This window comes from Juglans regia, chromosome 9, assembly GCF_001411555.2.
Source record: "Juglans regia cultivar Chandler chromosome 9, Walnut 2.0, whole genome shotgun sequence".
Taxonomy (NCBI): domain Eukaryota; kingdom Viridiplantae; phylum Streptophyta; class Magnoliopsida; order Fagales; family Juglandaceae; genus Juglans; species Juglans regia.
In genome coordinates this window covers 20,721,786-20,739,484 of record NC_049909.1, presented here as the reverse complement: position 1 = coordinate 20,739,484, position 17,699 = coordinate 20,721,786, and the positions used below count along the sequence as shown (strand labels likewise).

General features: G+C 37.6%; 4 protein-coding genes across 6 annotated transcripts; 3 read left to right on the top strand and 1 right to left on the bottom strand.

The window, feature by feature from the left end:
- Window positions 1-427: 427 nt before the first annotated feature.
- On the top strand, window positions 428-7,125 carry LOC108990832 (protein TPX2-like). 3 transcript variants are annotated; one of them, XM_035693999.1, is made up of 18 exons: window positions 428-890; window positions 1,474-1,620; window positions 2,217-2,306; window positions 2,923-3,076; window positions 3,420-3,528; window positions 3,974-4,024; window positions 4,512-4,609; window positions 4,701-4,776; window positions 4,865-4,927; window positions 5,079-5,165; window positions 5,368-5,426; window positions 5,534-5,612; window positions 5,694-5,759; window positions 5,861-5,923; window positions 6,064-6,141; window positions 6,256-6,300; window positions 6,482-6,614; window positions 6,688-7,125. In XM_035693999.1, exons 1-17 carry the CDS (start codon window positions 737-739, stop codon window positions 6,587-6,589), a joined length of 1,527 nt encoding a protein of 508 aa, XP_035549892.1. In that variant the 5' UTR covers window positions 428-736; the 3' UTR covers window positions 6,590-6,614; window positions 6,688-7,125. The 3 variants fall into 3 exon arrangements, with proteins under 3 accessions (XP_035549892.1, XP_018820477.1, XP_018820475.1); XM_018964932.2 differs by having other exon boundaries at window positions 429-890; window positions 5,079-5,141; window positions 6,482-6,576; XM_018964930.2 differs by having other exon boundaries at window positions 429-890; window positions 6,482-6,576.
- Window positions 7,126-7,485: 360 nt separating this feature from the next.
- Window positions 7,486-9,931, bottom strand: LOC108990830 (guard cell S-type anion channel SLAC1). Its single transcript, XM_018964927.2, has 3 exons — window positions 9,188-9,931; window positions 8,260-9,065; window positions 7,486-8,032 (listed from the first exon to the last, which is right to left on the bottom strand). The coding sequence occupies exons 1-3, from the start codon at window positions 9,716-9,718 to the stop codon at window positions 7,696-7,698; spliced, it is 1,674 nt and encodes a 557-aa protein (XP_018820472.1). The 5' UTR covers window positions 9,719-9,931; the 3' UTR covers window positions 7,486-7,695.
- A 1,257-nt stretch (window positions 9,932-11,188) lies between these two features.
- Window positions 11,189-11,842, top strand: LOC108990849 (blue copper protein 1b-like). The gene is made up of 2 exons (XM_018964944.2): window positions 11,189-11,366; window positions 11,498-11,842. The coding sequence occupies exons 1-2, from the start codon at window positions 11,189-11,191 to the stop codon at window positions 11,824-11,826; spliced, it is 507 nt and encodes a 168-aa protein (XP_018820489.1). The 3' UTR covers window positions 11,827-11,842.
- A 5,112-nt stretch (window positions 11,843-16,954) lies between these two features.
- LOC108990838 (blue copper protein 1b-like) lies at window positions 16,955-17,699 on the top strand. The gene is made up of 2 exons (XM_018964936.2): window positions 16,955-17,188; window positions 17,313-17,699. The coding sequence occupies exons 1-2, from the start codon at window positions 17,020-17,022 to the stop codon at window positions 17,639-17,641; spliced, it is 498 nt and encodes a 165-aa protein (XP_018820481.1). The 5' UTR covers window positions 16,955-17,019; the 3' UTR covers window positions 17,642-17,699.

Sequence of the window (17,699 nt, the reverse complement as noted above, 5' to 3'; positions counted from 1 at the left end):
TGCATCAAATATATAAATTTATTAAAAAATTATGAAAATATATATTGAATTTTATCTGAAAAAATTATTCTCATTAATTACAATTTATCATCTTATATTTTATATTTTAAGAAAGATATTTTAATATTTTATAAAAAATATCTCATCATTTTATTATAAAAATTATAAATATAATATATGAGGAAGAATAATAAATTATGTATAATAAATTTCTTTTCTGTAAAATCATTTATACAGCGTTTGCCTTTAAATATGTTTTTAAAGAAATTAAAAATTATTTAGATATATTTTTAAAGAAATTAAAAATTATTTAGAGGCGTAGTCTCACTGGGCTTTTCGTACGACCGTGCCCAAAATTCCACAGCTCTATGTTTTTTTTTGTTTTTTTAAAAAATAGGATCAAAATCCTCAGTGTCGCTTCAACAATCTGAATCAGCGAAAATATCTAAAAAGCCCCTAGAAATTGCCGTTTCTTTGGAACTTCTTTGCTGCAGCAGACGTAGCGATATCTGCGCCGTTCTCTGCTACTAAGCCCAGCGACGATTTCCAAAGTCGGGGGGGATTCGCCGGATCGGATCCGGACCTACGAAGGGAAGAAGCTTCCTTGGAGAGAGTTCAGTGGAGAAGAGCTTTCAATGGTAGTGACGTGAAAAGCAGAGTGGGGGAGATTCACGGGCTGGCATTGTAGAGAGAGAGAAAGATAAGGTTCTACAGAGAGTGAGATAGAGAAAAGGGCATGGAGGTTGAGCCAGTCTTTGAGGTCCATGAAGTCGACCTCGACTACGAGTTTGACGCGGCAATGTGCTTCGATTTCACCCGACCGGAGACTCAAGCGGAGACTCTTCGGGCCGAGCTCTGGTTCCAGTCCGCCCAAGAATATCCTCCTTCTCGTCAGTACCTCCAGGCTCCATAATCATCCCTATTTTTCTTTATATCTTCCAACTTAATATATATATATATATATATATATATATTTTTTACATATATTTTATATTTTGCGTGTGCGCGTGTATGCATACTTGCTTAGCTGATTTTCCAGCATCGTTAGCCTCGGTGTTCAATACTCCTTACTTAAGCTTACTGTTTTAATTTCTTCTTTTATAAAATCAAAACTCTGCAATATGAGTGTTCATTTGGTAATATTTGCGGCTGAGATTTTTTAATTTTTATTTCTGTTTCTACTTATCAAAATTTTTTTTTTTTGTTTCTGTTTCTCTTCCTCTTTTTTTACTTATAAAAAAAATGTTTCTTTTCCTTTTACAGCTTCTTTTTTTTTAATATTTATTTGATTATTTGAAAACTCTGCATTATCCAATGCAATGTTCAGTGTTTGTTTTTTTGGATAAAATGTTCAGTGTGTTAGTACTTAGTATATGTCACTTGCAATTCTAAAAATTTTCCCATTTTCCTAATTAAAAAACCTTCCATTTCTGCGAGTCATAGGCTCATGTACTTTTTTTTTTCCTGGTCCAGCTTTTGTTGCAAAGTTAGAAATGAGAGAGGATATCCTAATGGAAAATGTTAATACTTCTCCAAAATCGAAGGACATGGAGAGTATTATTATGGACGCTGATGTAGGCGTGAGCCGAGATCTTTGTGCATTAGATACGAATAACAAAGGTATTGTTCTTGTCCATTATGCTTCGTCGAACTAGTTCTTTAATAATTATAATCTAATCCAAGTGCTAAAATTCCTATCAAGAAGACTATATCCCCGCTATTAATCTGGTCAATACTTTCATCATTCCGATATGTTCGCTATTGGCATAGACAGGCCCATTGCCACCTTTCGCCGTTATCATCATAGCTCCAGTGTCGGAGTAATATCCCTAGATACCAACTTCACCAGAAAGCCGCTACCACGTACAGCTGCTGCCTCTGATTCTGTCACTCCACTGCTTCCGCTGCTACTATTGTAGGTTGCACGTATAGGCATTGGAATAGGCAATCCGGTGGAATAATAGTTCGAACTTTAGTGGGGGTGGTTTAAGTTGATTTAGTGGGATGATGGAAGTGCAAGATTTCTATGATTTATAAGGCTTTCGATAAGCTCCTCTTTATCATGAACATCTTAGCCCTCACAACTTTTTAGCTATGCTGTTTAGTGTTTTTGGATGGTTCAAGGAAACATGATTCTGAAGACAATCATCTTAATTGATTCACGTCTAGACTCTTGGCTTTATAATAATAATATGACGTCTTACATGGTTCTCCAGATTGTGAAGGAATAGTTAGAGGTATCTTCACCAAATTACAGAGTGGCAATCTACAAAAAGTTACGAGCCAACAATTGGAATTAACCACAGGTGAACAGTTTTCTACCTTGTCAAATGATGCATGTGCATGAATAATCTTTCCAGAGGTTAAAGACTTATCATCACACTACAGTGATTACTTGAATTCATAGAAATATCTAATCTTTAATGTCATTTATTATAATTGAAGTTCTGTTGAGCATTGGTTATTTGCGGTCTGGAATGTGTTTAGTTTCTTGATGTGGATTACTACAGTTAAAACCGAACACCTTTAGGCCCCGTTTGGATGTTGAGTTGAGTTCTTTATGAATAGTAGTGAGTTGAGATGATGGAGTAAGTTATGTGGGACCCACCTAAGATGAGTTTATATGTGTTTGGATGTTAAGATGAGTTTAGATGTATTTATGGGAAGTTGAAAAAGGTTGTGGGTCCCGTGTGTAAATATGTGTTGAGTTGAAAAAGGTTGTGTCCCACGTGTAAAGAGGTTTTGAGTTGAGATGAGTTTATTGATTTGAGAATTATGTGTTTGGATGTTAGACTCAGCTTAAAATTAGACCAAATGGGGCCTTAACATATTAATCCCATATTTTGATGATTTTTCTTACAATTCCGTCTCAGTAAAGCTACTCCAGTAAGAATTTGTGCTTGTGATGCTGTTTCTTGGCAGACATAACATTTTACAATCACACATCCACTGACAAACTCAAAACTAAAATGAAGTCTACCGTCAAGCCTTCTCTCCCTAGGAGCTCAACCTTGATGAAACCTACGGCAAGTCAGTTGGCTAAACAAAATCGACCTCTCCACGTTGCTGTTTCCAGGTGATTTTCAGAAGTGCTGTGTTCTTTACTTATGTTGTCACTTGTGCTATTCATTTCATAATGAATAAATCTTAGATTGACAGCTATAGACCTTATCCACTTTTAAAGTTGCTGATGATTGTTCATTGTTATAAGATGAATCTATTGCTGGGTTAATCCTGTATGCACCTTAATATGTTCTCTCTCCCTTTTAGTGTGCATCGTGGTTTGAATGTCCCCCAAATCTCTACGTTCCATGCCCTTGATTCCAACGCTGTTCTTTCTGACAAGACATGGGAGGTCAATCAATTGACTTTTCATGTAGTAGTCATATTTTTTTAACATTCTACCACCCTTTCGTTAGATTTCAGACACAACTGGTTCAACAGAGTGAGAGGAGCTTGCATATTTCTTCCGGGGTTGAAAGTCAAGCTTCCAAGAGGCAGAAGCTGGAGGGAGGTCACTTGGGAAAGGTACAGAACTTGTTTCAGTCTATGTCCCTGTCCCTTCGAATTGCTTATATTATCAAGAGCTTGCCGTAGAAGATATATGTGAGGAGTTGCTAACCATATTGGAAGTTTTAGTAATGTCGCTAAGAGCTTCATTTTTCATTGGACGAAGTTTCTGTCTCACCATAACCAATATTGCATGAGTGCATGTGAAATACTCTTATAATTATGTTCATGGAAATTTATATATATGAGCCCTTTCAGAACAGTTCAAATGGTTTTTAGTGTTAGGGTGGCTGTGTTTCAGGCAGCTGCCTACATGGCCCAACTCTTTTGGTGGGCTAGGTTGTGCATTCTTGCTTCTAGTTACCGACTGGGCTTCCAATTTGGGGAATGTGCCAAATTACTTTCTCATGTAGTTTACCATCAAAAGGAATATCCCAGGCTCACTGTCTGTTCTGTGCGACAGGTTACTGGTTCAGACCAACAAACCAGTCTGGTTCACAAGCTGCCTAAGAAGGTATATTACTCACATCTGATACTCGAGTTTGCGACTCGAATTAAACTTTGATTTATCTAGTACATGTTAACTAGCTCTCATTTTATGTAGTGGTTAACACCTGTCAATATTAGAATTTTATCCCAATCTCCAATTCACAACAGTTTCATAAGTCTCTGTTTGTAGTTTGCAATTTTTGGAAAATAAGGCCCTTGCTACTATTGTTTCATTAAACTGAATAAATGACCCTCCTAAATTAATCGAGCACTCTGACCAATGGAATCAAAAGTTTGTGGGATTTTGGTTTTTTTGGGAAACGCAAATATGTTTTAAAGTTACAAACTCTAGGTGGAAATGTTTTGTTTTAGATAGTTGTAAAATGTTCTCACATTATGGTTGGATTAATACGAGAAAAAAAAAGTGTTGGATTATTTGAAAGGTAGACTTGAAATAAAGCTGAAGTTCAACTGGAGGATAGTATCATGAACATGTCTGGGTGGGCTTGCAGGACGAAACCGTTGATAAGAATTCTGGACATTGCACAATGAGGCTTACCATTCCAAGGCAGCCTGAGCTTGAAACAGCACATAGGGCCCAAAGGATAAGGTTATTCTCTTATTGCTATTTTATCAAATCTTCCCCTATACTTTCTGCTGTATGACAGACTGCAGGGTAAAATAACTTTTTTATATTTCAGGCCCAAGGATAATACAAAACTGGAACAAGTGAAATCAGCTGCAAGAATATTCAAAGCACGCCCATTGAACAGAAAAGTTGGTACTTGAAATCTGTAAAGATGGAATTTGGTATAAATTGCTTCGTTTTGCCTCCTCCCTTGAAGTTTATGTTTGTGATGTGCAGATTCTCGAGGCCCCTTCATTGCCACTTCCAAAGAAGAGCACTCCAAAGTTACCAGAGTTTCAAGTAAGTGCTTTTATATATGTGTCCTGCTTGTTGCTAGAGTAGAACTACTTTTAGGGGCCAATTGTCGTTGCAAACGAACACTTTTGTGCTTGATTTTGTGAACAAGTTTGTTGATTATTTGCAGCCTGATTTCTTTCCTATTGCTTCTCAGGAATTTCACCTGAAGACATTGGAGAGGGCTATGCAACACACATCTGCTCTTTCATCATCCTCGGTTAGATGCAATGATTCTGACAAGGTCATCAGTAAATTTATCTGAAGAATTGACGTAACCTTACCCAAATTAAAAATTTTCATTGGTTCAAACCTTAAACCCAAGAAATGAGAACTAGAACTATAATTGAGCCGGTGATGTACATGATTAATGTTATGCTTTCTCATTTCTAGTTGGTGATTGCCAGTTTAATCATCCCTCTAAATTTAAAGCTCTTCCTTTCCAGGGGTTGGACAAAGCTGGCACTTCTAGTGTTGCTGAAAATGTAAACAAGGAGTACAAAAGGTAATAGAATTCCCCTTAAGAGAAAAATGAAATGCTCAAATTACATTTGACAGTGTATTCAACTTAGAGAAGAGTGATTACTTCAGATTGACTTCTGCTTTGTTTAGACCAAGTACCATGGATGCTCCAAAACAGGATGAATGTAATGTAATGCACCACTTCAAGGCTCGTCCGCTTAATAAGAAGGTAAGTGTTTTTCAGTATAGATCATTAGGTTGAATGTTGTTGTGCAAGCGATTTTTAGACTTATATCTTATACCAATGCAGATATTTTCAAGTAAAGGAGATATTGGTGTTTTCCGAAATTGCAAGCGACAAGCAACATTACCCATGGTAGTCTGTGGATGTTTTTATATTTCCTAGACCTAGTATCAATTAGATTTCTTTCTGACTGAATTATTGGAGATAGTATAATGTTGTTACTTCCTATACAGGAATTCAATTTCCACACGGAGAAGAGAAGTAATAACAATCCACCAACAGAGCTTTTCAGTAAGGTAAACCTTGAAATAAATAAGTTGCATTCGGTATCTGCCTTTTCTTCATTTCAGAAGTTTGTTGTACACAGCATTTGTGCAATGTTATTGTAGTGATGGATTTATCTCCTTTTTTCTATTGTCTCATTTTTAAATGCTAGCTCTCCCTGGCATCTGGACTCCAGCCAAGTAATGGTTCTCAACCTAAATTGCCTCAGCCTAACTCTTTGTCCCTAAAGGTTATCCTCACTATGCCAACTTTCTATTTTGACATGAATATACCTACCATTGATTTTTGTTTTCATCTGTTTAGAACTGTATTGAGTTATTTATTTTTCAATTTTTGGTACAAGGGCTCAAAAGAAAACAGATCAAATCATTTTCAACTAGAACATGAGGTGAGCATGCCACTCTATTATTATTTTTGCTCGTTTATTTTGTGTCTATAGGCAAAACACCATTCGTTTATTTTCTAACGGTGGAGATGCCATTTGGTCCAAAAGAGCATTTGCTTTTTGTTTTTGTTTCGTTTCTTTCCCATTCCAGTGATAATAATCCTGGTGAAAAATGTGCCTGTAGATACTGCAGAAAGAAAAACCTTCAATTTTTGGTGGAAAGCAGTTTCAATGTGGGAGTGATGGGTGCATCTCTGAAGCTGGTGTGATGCGTCCGAGGTATGCCAATTGAATAAACGGACAGATGATGCTAGAATGTACTTCTCTCACTCATTGCCTTGAATTTTTTTAGATTCGGAATCGGATAATCTTGCTTTTTAATTGCCACAGGAGCTTGGGCATTCGCTGAGAGTAAAAAAGGGCAAGTTTCAACAAAATGGCGTTCAGCATGGGAAGCAAATTTGAGGTTCTGCGGTTGATAATGGAAGATTGACATTCGTACATAAAAATGTACTACACCTCAAAGATTCAAGCTCGCTTGCTGCATATGGATCCCATCGAAGTCTATGGTGATCTCACCTCAGAAGAAACTGATGACCTTCTCACAAGCCTTTGCTTTTCATACACTTTCTAGGTTTCAGTTCATAATCCAATAAAATGTTAAAAGCCGGGGTGTTGTGTATAGGTATTATCACACCCAGATAGCATCTTCTACATTGTTATGTAGCATCAACACATGTAATGACCAAAGTCAAGGAATATATGAAATACATTTATGTTCCAGTGAAACGTATTGCTCATGCTGATGAATTATTGCAGCTTCTTTTTTGTACTTGCCATTTTGATCGATTAATGCATGTTGCTTGCATGGTTTGCTGCAATGAGATATTTGTATCTACCATAATGGTTCTGACTCTTATTAAAGAAGTGCGAGTTCTTGATGTAACATATGAGATTAGAGTAGTCTTGCAAAGAAAAATGTAAATGTATTTAAAATTATCACTTGTTCTAAAAGTTTAAACGGCAGGGTGGTTCGAACTTGAGACCTGGTCTGAGATTCTGTGAAATTATCACACTTGTTTGTTAAGTTTAAAGGAGAGGTATATTTTTACTATTTCGTACACAGTCTTCCATTTGCTCGAATGTCTAGAGTAGGCTTAAAAAGCAGCTGTTGCACAGCTTATAAAGAGATAGACAGCAATTATCTTATTCCAAACTAATTTTCTGCATCAGTCCTTTCGCTGAATCTACGTATAAGTAGGATGCTTGCTCATTTCGCAATAAGGCTAAAATTCAAATCCTAGAAGCTTGGCATATAGGAGGGCTTGATCTCATGGTCCGGAAACTCCGTGCGATGCAGGAATGGCGACTGGAGCTTCTGACCGTATACTGTCAGTACTACACATTCTGAGAATCCTTGTCAACTGAGTTGTGCTTGGTTAGGGCCTGCTTTGTCCATCGCTTAATATCATAGCCTCTTTTGAAGGGTTTCTTCTCTTTGATAAGTCGTCTCTTTGTGATGGCGATGGCGAGATCATTTGGAAACAAAGTGCGCCAAACAAAGGCATGGAGGAGTGTAGAAATGAACAGCATAGACACCATTGCTGATGACATGAAAGAGAGGGTAAGCGCAAGGCCCTTGCTTATAACCGAAGGGACCTGCTCTGCGTACTTGATGGTTGCCACTGATGCAGTTGTCATGGGGAAGGTGTAAGACCACCATGCCACGGAAAACCTGCAAGGATTTAGGGAGACCATTAACAATTAGAGATTAACTTGCATTCTTAACCTAGGCCTAGAGTTAGGGGAAAAAATTTTCAGTTGTCCAATAAAATATTGTACGACCTATTTCACGTGTCTTATCTCTTTAATTTTAGGCAGGCAAGAACTTGAGAGAGCTTCAACAGTGAGTGAGTGGCGAACTTTTCAAGTGTTGAATTTATCAAGAAATAGCTTAATTACCTAAAACCCGTGAAAAAGTTTATTCTTACAACCAGGGAGATATAAAGAAACAATGCGATGAAGTAGCACGTCCTTGACAACCCGTCAAACTCGTCATAGATTGTTTGCCAAGCAAGGCTTGCCGCAGATGGAGCAGCAATAAACATGGAGTAAACAGGGTGTAGTTCCTTGGGCAAGGCTTCACTGGTTGGCAATCTCTGGTACAAAGTCACAAACACCACAAGATAATGTGCAAATCCTACGGCCCACAAGAACTTGGCCGCCTCATTCCACCCAACTTTAGAAGCTAAGATAGCACCCACGAAGTTGCCAACCACCGAGAGATGAGAAGAGGGATTAGCCACCTTACAAAGACGTCTCTTCCCTCCAGAAAGCCACTGGCCGTAGATCTTGAGCTCCAGGAAAAAATAGGGACCCATGAAGGTGCACCATATTGCTGGGTGAAGGATTTTAGGGGCTAGCGTAGGAGGTGCACCAAGGGCCAGGAACATGCAGACGACCCAGGGGGCAAAGAAGAAGTTAACACGAACAGGGTGGAAGTACTCTCTTTTGACGGCTTCAAAGTAGAAGATGCATTTGAGTATGTACGTGATGGAGACAGAGATTAAGACTGCAACTGCTAATAGCCAGAGGCCAAGGTTGATGTATGGGGTAATGTGGAGGAATCTTGTAGCAGGGCTTGTTGCCAGGGCACGCCAAAGGACTGCTTGGCTGCTAAGACCGAGACAGATACCAAAGCATCCGATTGGGAACCGGAGGAGAAATGGCCATTTCTCATCTTTGGGGAGGAGAATGTCCTCATAGTCCTGCACAAACACAAATGTGAGTGGAACAAATGAATATAACTGTGAATGAAGAGCAGTATATTAGGAAGATAATTCCAAGAGATAACAATATCTACAGGTTAATCGCGTTTAAATGTGAATACCTTGACTTGATCTAGTTCAGGTCCCCTGAGAGCAGCGAAGTATCTTCCAGCAGGAACACTTCTATTAACTGATTCATCAAGCCCAGCAGAGCCATCAGTCATCTCATGAGGCTCCATCTCCCTTTGATCTTTTCTTGATGGCAACAGAGAATTCTGCTTACTAAGACTTGCTTTCGTCTTGAACATGCTGAAGTCTCCTTTACGGCCTTCCAAACCAATCCTGTTGGCCGAATCAAATCCTCCGAAACTCCTTCCACTTCTTGGAAGAACACTCCTCTCATCTTTTTCCTTAGACTCCCTATTGAGTACTGCAAACCCCGTCTCCAGCGACACTTGCCTGTTTAAACTCCTAGGTGGTCTCCTTGTTTCTCTGACTTTGGTAATTCTGTTTAGACGCTTATCTGCTTTATCTGCCTTTCGGGTGATTTCCTTCTCTTCTTCTTCGTCATCTTCTTCTTCTGGCAAGCCTTCAGGGATATCTACAAAATGGGTCCCAAGAGAACCAGCGCCAGAAGTTGGCTTTCTATTCATTTTGCTGCTGCTTCCGAGACCTAGCAAATAAAATGCAAAACTGTCCAAAATCCAGTACTCTTCATGCTTGGTTTCTTAATTAGTACCATGCACTAAATATAGACAGGAAAGTTTTACAAGTTTGTTTGTGTTTTCTATGCGTGGGAATGCTTCACGAGAAGTGGCAAAAGAAAGGGTATAACCTTAGAGGTCGTTGGTTGTTTGGTAGATGATCAAATGGGAGCCAGTGCTTTTTTTCCAGAAAAGTTAAAGAGTCAGCTTTGGAGAGAGATCCCGTGAGAGGGATACACAAATTTTGTGGCTCTGGATCAGCTTAGTAATTAGGATCGTATTAAAGCGTCAGACCAACTTGGAAGAAGATCGATCAGTACTGGAACAACCAAATGTTCCAACTTCCATGCATGCACGCTGGCTTTCAACGCTTCACGGGTTATGCAGTGGAAACAGATGAAAAAAGGGCCAAGTAGACATTGGAAACGGGGTAACTCCTTGAGTCATTGTTGCACAAGTCAAGTATCCTAAAACGACATTCAGCAAAAAAAAAAAAAAAAAAAAGGTACCCTAAACGACCGTCAATCGTTACGCCTCACACGATTCCACGTGCCAATTCAAATTTCATGTGGTGCGCACGTACGTACATGAATTTCATTTCTGTCACACGGGAAAAGAAAGGAAATTAAATAGTATATATTCGCACAAAATCTATGTACAAAATTTATAGCCAAATATTAATTATGATCAATATAGTCTATATATAACTTTGTTATCAATATTCTTAACATGTATATATAATCATTTAAATAAAAATTTTATTAATTTTGTGCGTCATTTTCTCTTGTATCAACCTACCATCAATTTGATCATTCATTTTTAAAAATGCTATTATCATACGGACTGGTTGGATCATAATAATTGATTGTTTTGTAGAATTATTAATATTTACATATAATTTATAAAAAAATAATAATAATAAGACGATATTCACCAACTACTAAAAAATGTATAGAGGAAAAAAAAAAAAAAATACCAAGACGCGTTACGTGAACAGGTCACAAAAATGGCCGACGCGAACAATTTATTCAAAATATATATATATATATATTAATTAGTCTTAATTTAATACTCTGAAAACTTTCAGATATTTGGAATTTTTTCAAACAAAAAATACAGCTCAACCAATGATATAGAGGACAAAATCATTTAATTTAATCTTAAACCATGCGAACTCTTATAAGGTACGTATCTGTTGGAACATGTTAATGTGCCATTCGGCATATGCGGCAATATTGCCGTCTACAGACGGTCAATACCAAAGATTTTGTAGCTTATAAATAGGCACATTTAGCAGCTCTTCGATAGGCAAGCAAGCAAGCACTTAACACTAGCAGTACACAAGTACCGACAATTGGCCAACAAAAGAGACAGAATTATTACTCCATTTGAGAACAAGAGAGCTTCGGATTCTCATCAATGGCTGCTTCTTCCAATTATCGGATCATCATGATCTTCATCCTCGCCATTGTAGCCATTCTTGTCCCTTCAAGTTTGGCCACGGAATTCGTCGTCGGGGATGACAAGGGTTGGACCATTAACTTTGATTACCAAGCTTGGGCTCAGGGAAAGGAGTTTCATGTCGGTGACAAGCTTGGTAAATCTCCCCTAGCTCTATATATAATCTCAGATATTCTTTTCTATATATATATATATAAATATACGTAAATATTTTCTGTATTTTAGTCTCAATATTGGTGATTGAAGAAATCTGACTTGTTGGTGCAGTTTTCAAGTACACAGAGAACTCCCACAATGTGCTTAAAGTTAATGGCACCGGCTTCCAAGATTGCGTTGCACCTGCTGGCACTGAAGCCTTGACGAGTGGAAACGATGTTATAACTCTAGCAACCCCAGGAAGAAAATGGTACATCTGTGGTGTTTCCAAGCATTGTGAGGTTGGAAACCAGAAGCTTTTCATAACAGTGTTGCCTCAGACACTATTATCTCCGGCATCTGCACCGTCTCCGACTTCAGCAGCTTGGGGATGTTCTGCAACTGCATATCGTGGGTGGATCGTTGCTATTTTTGGCATCTTAATGATGGTCATGTTTTAATTAATTAAATGTTGGAAATATTTCAGTCAAATTCGTTTTTAATTATGGTTTTTGGAGTGTATTCAACTCAAAGTTTGCATTCTTGTATTAATGGTTCTGGCTGGTTTAATGATTTTGTATATAATACTACGTTCTTCTGAATAATGATTTTACTATCTGTGTTCTTATATATATAATAATACCAATGCCAAATCATTCAACTCACAGTTACTATAATGCGCGCTAAGGACTTTTGAAAGAGAGAAGCAAAACTCATTTCGACAAAGAACTTTCTTTTTCAATAGTTCTTGTACGATTAAAGAGAAGCTCAATTCCTCTTAAAATTTATATGCCTACATATGAGGTTAATCGTCTTCTTTGGTTCAAGAACTTTACCTAATAGTAAAGGACAAGATGCCCAATTTGGTTTTTTTTATGGAAACCAAACTTCATGCAGGGAGAGTAGCTTTTCTGAAATTCAAATTGGGATTTGATGGTTGTTTTGCAGTAGATACAGTGAGGAGAAGTGGGGGTCGGGTGTTATTGTGGAGAAGGGAAGTGGAAATTAACATTATTAGTTATTCACAGAGGCATACCAGTGATTGGGTGATTGATGAGAGGGATAACTGTAAGTGGATTTTTACTGGTATCTACGGCCAGCCAGATGTGAATAAGAGGAGAAGCAGCTGAGACTTGTTGGAATCTCTTAGACCACCTAGTGACCAACTGTGGTGTGTTCTAGGGGATTTCAATGAGATATTATCACATAAAGAGAAGTTAGGAGGCAGGCAAATAAGTGAGAATCAGATGGAAGTGTTTCGAAGAGTTTTGGAGAATTGCAGATTGTTTGATTTGGGATGGAAATGGTGCTTATATACATGGAGTAACAACCACAATGACAAATCATTTACAAAAGAGAGGCTTGATAGGGTGGTAGCCACTCCCAATTGGTCAGAATTCTATAAAGATTCAAAGGTAGAAGTACTGGCAACATATAGTTATGATCACGAACCAATCTTACTGCACTCGAGTAAGGGGTATAACTGGGTTTTTGCTCAAAGAAGAAAATTCAAGTATGAGAATAGTTGGGGACTTGAGGAAGGGTGTACAGTAATTGAGACTGAATGGAAGAAAGTGGTGCAATCTTCAAATACTGTAGACAGTGTTCAGAAAAAAAATTAGAGTTTTGTAGCTCAGCCTTGAGTAGATGGAGTAGACAGACTTTTAAGGGAAGGGAAAAAGTGATAAAGGAGAAAACTGAGCAACTAAGATAGCTGCAACTGAATGAAGAATCCACAAATGTAGAGGAAATAAGAGCTTTAAGAAGAGAGTTGGGAATTTTACTAGAGCAGGAAGATAATAGATGGAGGCAAAGAGCAAAAATGCACTGGTACCAGCAGTGGAAAAGAAATACAAAATTCTTTCATGCTTGTGCAACTGAAAGGAAAAAGAGAAGCTATATAAGGTAGATCAGAGATGTCTCAAACAATATACAAACATAAAGGAAAGCAATTGAAAAGGCTTTTAAAGACTACTAGATGTTGTTGAGATGAAAGTCACTGATCAGATGAATGCTGAACTCGGCTGTGTGTTTACAATAGAGGAGATAGAACAAGCAATAAGTCAAATGTCCCCTCTTAAATCACCTGGGCCTGATGGGTTTGGAGTAGGATTTTATCAACAACATTGGAATACTGTGAAGGATGAGGTGTGTTTTGCAGCTCTTGATCTCTTAAATAATGGAATTATTTCACCAACTCTGAATTTTACATATATTGATTAACCATGAGGTAGTGTAGGAATTTAGACTCATAAGTCTTTATAATGTACTTTACAAAATAGTTTCAAAAACTATCAAATAGACTGAAGAAGATACTACCTGATATAATTGCATGTAATCAAAGTGCATTTATACCAGGTAGGTTAGTATCAGATAATATTATGGTAGCTTTTGAGGTTTTCCATACTATGAAGTCAAAACAGAAGGGTGCTCAGGGTAGTATGGCTTTGAAATTGGATATGTCCAAGGCGTATGATCATGTGGAATGAGATTATCTTGAGGCTTTAATGAGGAAGCTAGGGTTCAAGCAGAAACTGATTTCTTTGATCATGCTGTGTGTTAAATTAGTAAGATACTCAGTAATTGTAAATGGAAATCTTGGTGAAGTGATAGTGCCTAGCTGTGGTTTGAGGTAAGGAGATCCTCTATCTCCCTATCTATTTATTTTATATGCTGAAGGTTTAAGTTCTTTGATAAATAGAGTAGAACATAAGGGGTTGATAAAAGGAGTGAAAGTAGCAAGAAAGAGTCCAAGAATAAATCATCTGTTATTTACAATTGATTGTGTCATATTTTGTAGGGCTAGACTAGTCAACTGGAATAACTTGCAAAAAATACTTGAGAAGTATGAAAGAGTTTCAGGGCAGAAATTAAATAGAAACAAGGCTTCCATTTTCTTCAGCACAAATACTGGGGTAGGGGTAAAGGATCTGATCAATAATGCAACAGGTGCAATTGTGTGTGGAAATTATAAAAAATATTTGGCTTTGCCATCTATGGTTGGTAAATCTAAGTATAATACATTTAGAGGAATTAAAGAAAGAATATGGAGGAAGATTAATAGTTGGAAAAACTGTTTGCTGTCTAAGGTAGAGAAAGAAGTCCTTATCAAGGCAGTTTTACAAGCTGTGCCCACTTATACTATAAATGTATTTAAACTTCCTAATAGACTCTGCAATGAGATTTCAACTCTGTTGGCATGAGATTTCAACTATGTTGGCAAAGTTCTGGTGGGGTAATAAGCAAGAAAGGAAGGGGATTCGTTGGAAGATGTGAAATTATATGGGAGGGTCAAAGAATAAGGGAGGGCTGGGTTTTAGAGATATACGAAGTTTTAATTTAGCATTGCTAGCAAAACATAACTGGAGGTTCTTACATGATCTTTCTCTTTAGTAGCAAAGGTTTATAAAGAAAAGTATTTCAACAAAGACAGTATATTGACAACTAAACTAGGGACTTCTCCATCATTAATTTGGAGAAGTGTGTGGATGGCAAAATATCTAATGAAAGAGGGACTGATATGACATGTAGGAAATGGACAACAGATCAATATATGGGGTAAAAAATGGTTGCCAAAGCCATCAACTTACTGTGTTCAATCTAGTATTTTTAATTACGTACCGTATCGGCCGGTACGGCCGAAATTTTTCGTATTGGCCCAGTGGCCGATACAAGTATCATATGTGTTTCGTATCAGTCCAAATACCGGCCGTACCGGCCTATATTTCGGCCTGTATTTTGGCCTTTATTTTATTTTATTTTTCATTTTTTCAAACTACAAGTTTATTTTTTAACCTCCAATTTAGATTAGGCTACTTATAATTTATATATATATGTATTTATATATATATAGACTATTATTTTGGAATATAATTTATATATATTTATATATATAATTTATTCATATATCGACTATTCCGAAATTGTACCAGTGCCGAAATATTTCGTTCCAATGCCTTGACCGGTACAACATCCGGTACATTATTCAAAACATTGGTTCAATCTCCTGTAACTTCACTAGGGCCAGATGCAAGAATTAGTGATTTAATAATAGAAGAGTTGAGAATTTGGAATGAAGCTACTGTAAAAGAACATTTTAACTATGAAGAGGCTGATTTGATCTGCAGCTTGCCTATCAGTAGCAGTGGATCAGATGACAAGTTAATATGGAACTTCAGTAAAGATGGAAAGTTTTCAGTTCGTAGTGCATACCATGTGGCTTAAGAAAGAAAAAGGAAGAAGCTGGGGGAATGTTCTACAACAAGAAACTCAGATGAAAGATGGGGGAAGATCTGGAAACTGTCCCAGGTGCAACTAAGCATTTTCTATGGAGAGCAGGGAATGAATCTCTTGCAATTAAAAATTTATTGTCTAAGAGAAGGATCAGTGATGATGTTAAATGCCCTATCTGTTTAAGAGAAGTGGAGACCATTATGCATGTATTGTGGAAGTGCCCTGCAGCAAATGATGTATGGGCAGAGGCATGGAGTGCAATGCAGAAATGGGTGGTGGTTATTGGAGAGGATTTCATGGAGTTGTGGGATAAGCTAAGTCAGAATCTTGAAAAGGATAAGTTAGAGGAAGCTGCTTCTATGCTCAGAGGCATATGGCACAGAAGAAATAAAGTAGTTTTTCTGACAATTTCATTAGTCCTTCACATGTTATTAAAACAACTTTATCAACTTTAACGGAATACAATGAGGCACAGGGCTGTAAAAATATTCCACAAGGTGGTGGGGAAAGAAGGTAAGAGCAGTAGTAGTGGCAGAAGCTAGTAGTGGGAACTCTGAAAGCCAATTTTGATACAACAGTTGATGAAGCAAATCAGAAAGTGGGTGTGTGAGTTGTAATCAGAGACAGTGAAGGAAAACTTATGGCAACATGCTGTGATAGACTTCCAAGATTGGTGACTCAATCTGTGGTTGCAGAAAGTACTGCTCTAAGGACAGCAATAAAGTTGTGTTCTGAGTTGGAATTTAATAGAGTTTTGTTTGAAGGTGATGCACTAGCTGTTGTTAATGCAGTAAAAAATCCAGCAGAAAACTGGCCCTGGTATGGTAATATTATTGAGGATGTAAAATCTGTTTTTAAAACCATGGCTCCCTGGAGTATACAGTTTATTAGGAGGGAAGGAAATGGGGTGGCACACCAGTTAGCTAAACTATATAATAAAAAAATTATAGGGGAAAAAAAATACCAAGACGCGTACGTGAACAGGTCACAAAAATGGCCGACGCGAACAATTTATTCATCAAAAAAAAATTCTATATTAATTAGTCTTAATTTAATACTCTGAAAACTTTCAGATATTCGGAGTTTTTTCAAACAAAAAATACGTACAGCTCAACCGATGATATAGAGGACAAAATCATTTAATTTAATCTTAAAACATGCAAAGTACTCTTAGGTACGTACGTAGTAACGTATCTGTTGGAACATGTTAATGTGCCATTCGGCATATGCAGGAATATTGCCGTCTACAGACGGTCAATACCGAAGATTTTGTAGCTTATAAATAGGCACATTTAGCAACTCTTCGATGGGCAGGCAAGCAAGCACTTAACACTAGCAGTACACAAGTACTGACAATTGGCCAACAAAAGAGACAGAATTATTACTCCATTTGAGAACAAGAGAGCTTCGGATTCTCATCAATGGCTGCTTCCAATTATCTGATGATCTTCATCCTCGCCATTGTAGCCGTTCTTGTCCCTTCAAGTTTGGCCACGGAATTCGTGGTCGGGGATGACAAGGGTTGGACCATTAACTTTGATTACCAAGCTTGGGCTCAGGGAAAGGAGTTTCATGTCGGTGACAAACTTGGTAAATCTCCCCTAGCTCTATATATAATCTCAGATATATATATATATATATAATACTTAAAATATTATTTTCAATATTTTAGTCTCATTACTGGTGATTGAAGAAATCTGACTTGTTGGTGCAGTTTTCAAGTACACGGAGAACTCCCACAATGTGCTTAAAGTTAATGGCACCGGCTTCCAAGATTGCGTTGCACCTGCTGGCACTGGAGCCTTGACGAGTGGAAACGATGTTATAACTCTAGCAACCCCAGGAAGAAAATGGTACATCTGTGGTGTTTCCAAACATTGTGAGGTTGGAAACCAGAAGCTTTTCATAACAGTGTTGCCTCAGACACTATTATCTCCGGCATCGGCACCGTCTCCGACTTCAGCAGCTTGGGGATGTTCTGCAACTGCATATCGTGGGTGGATCGTTGCTATTTTTGGCATCTTAATGATGGTCATGTTTTAATTAATTAAATGTTGGAAATATTTCAGTCAAATTCGTTTTTAATTATGGTTTTTGGAGT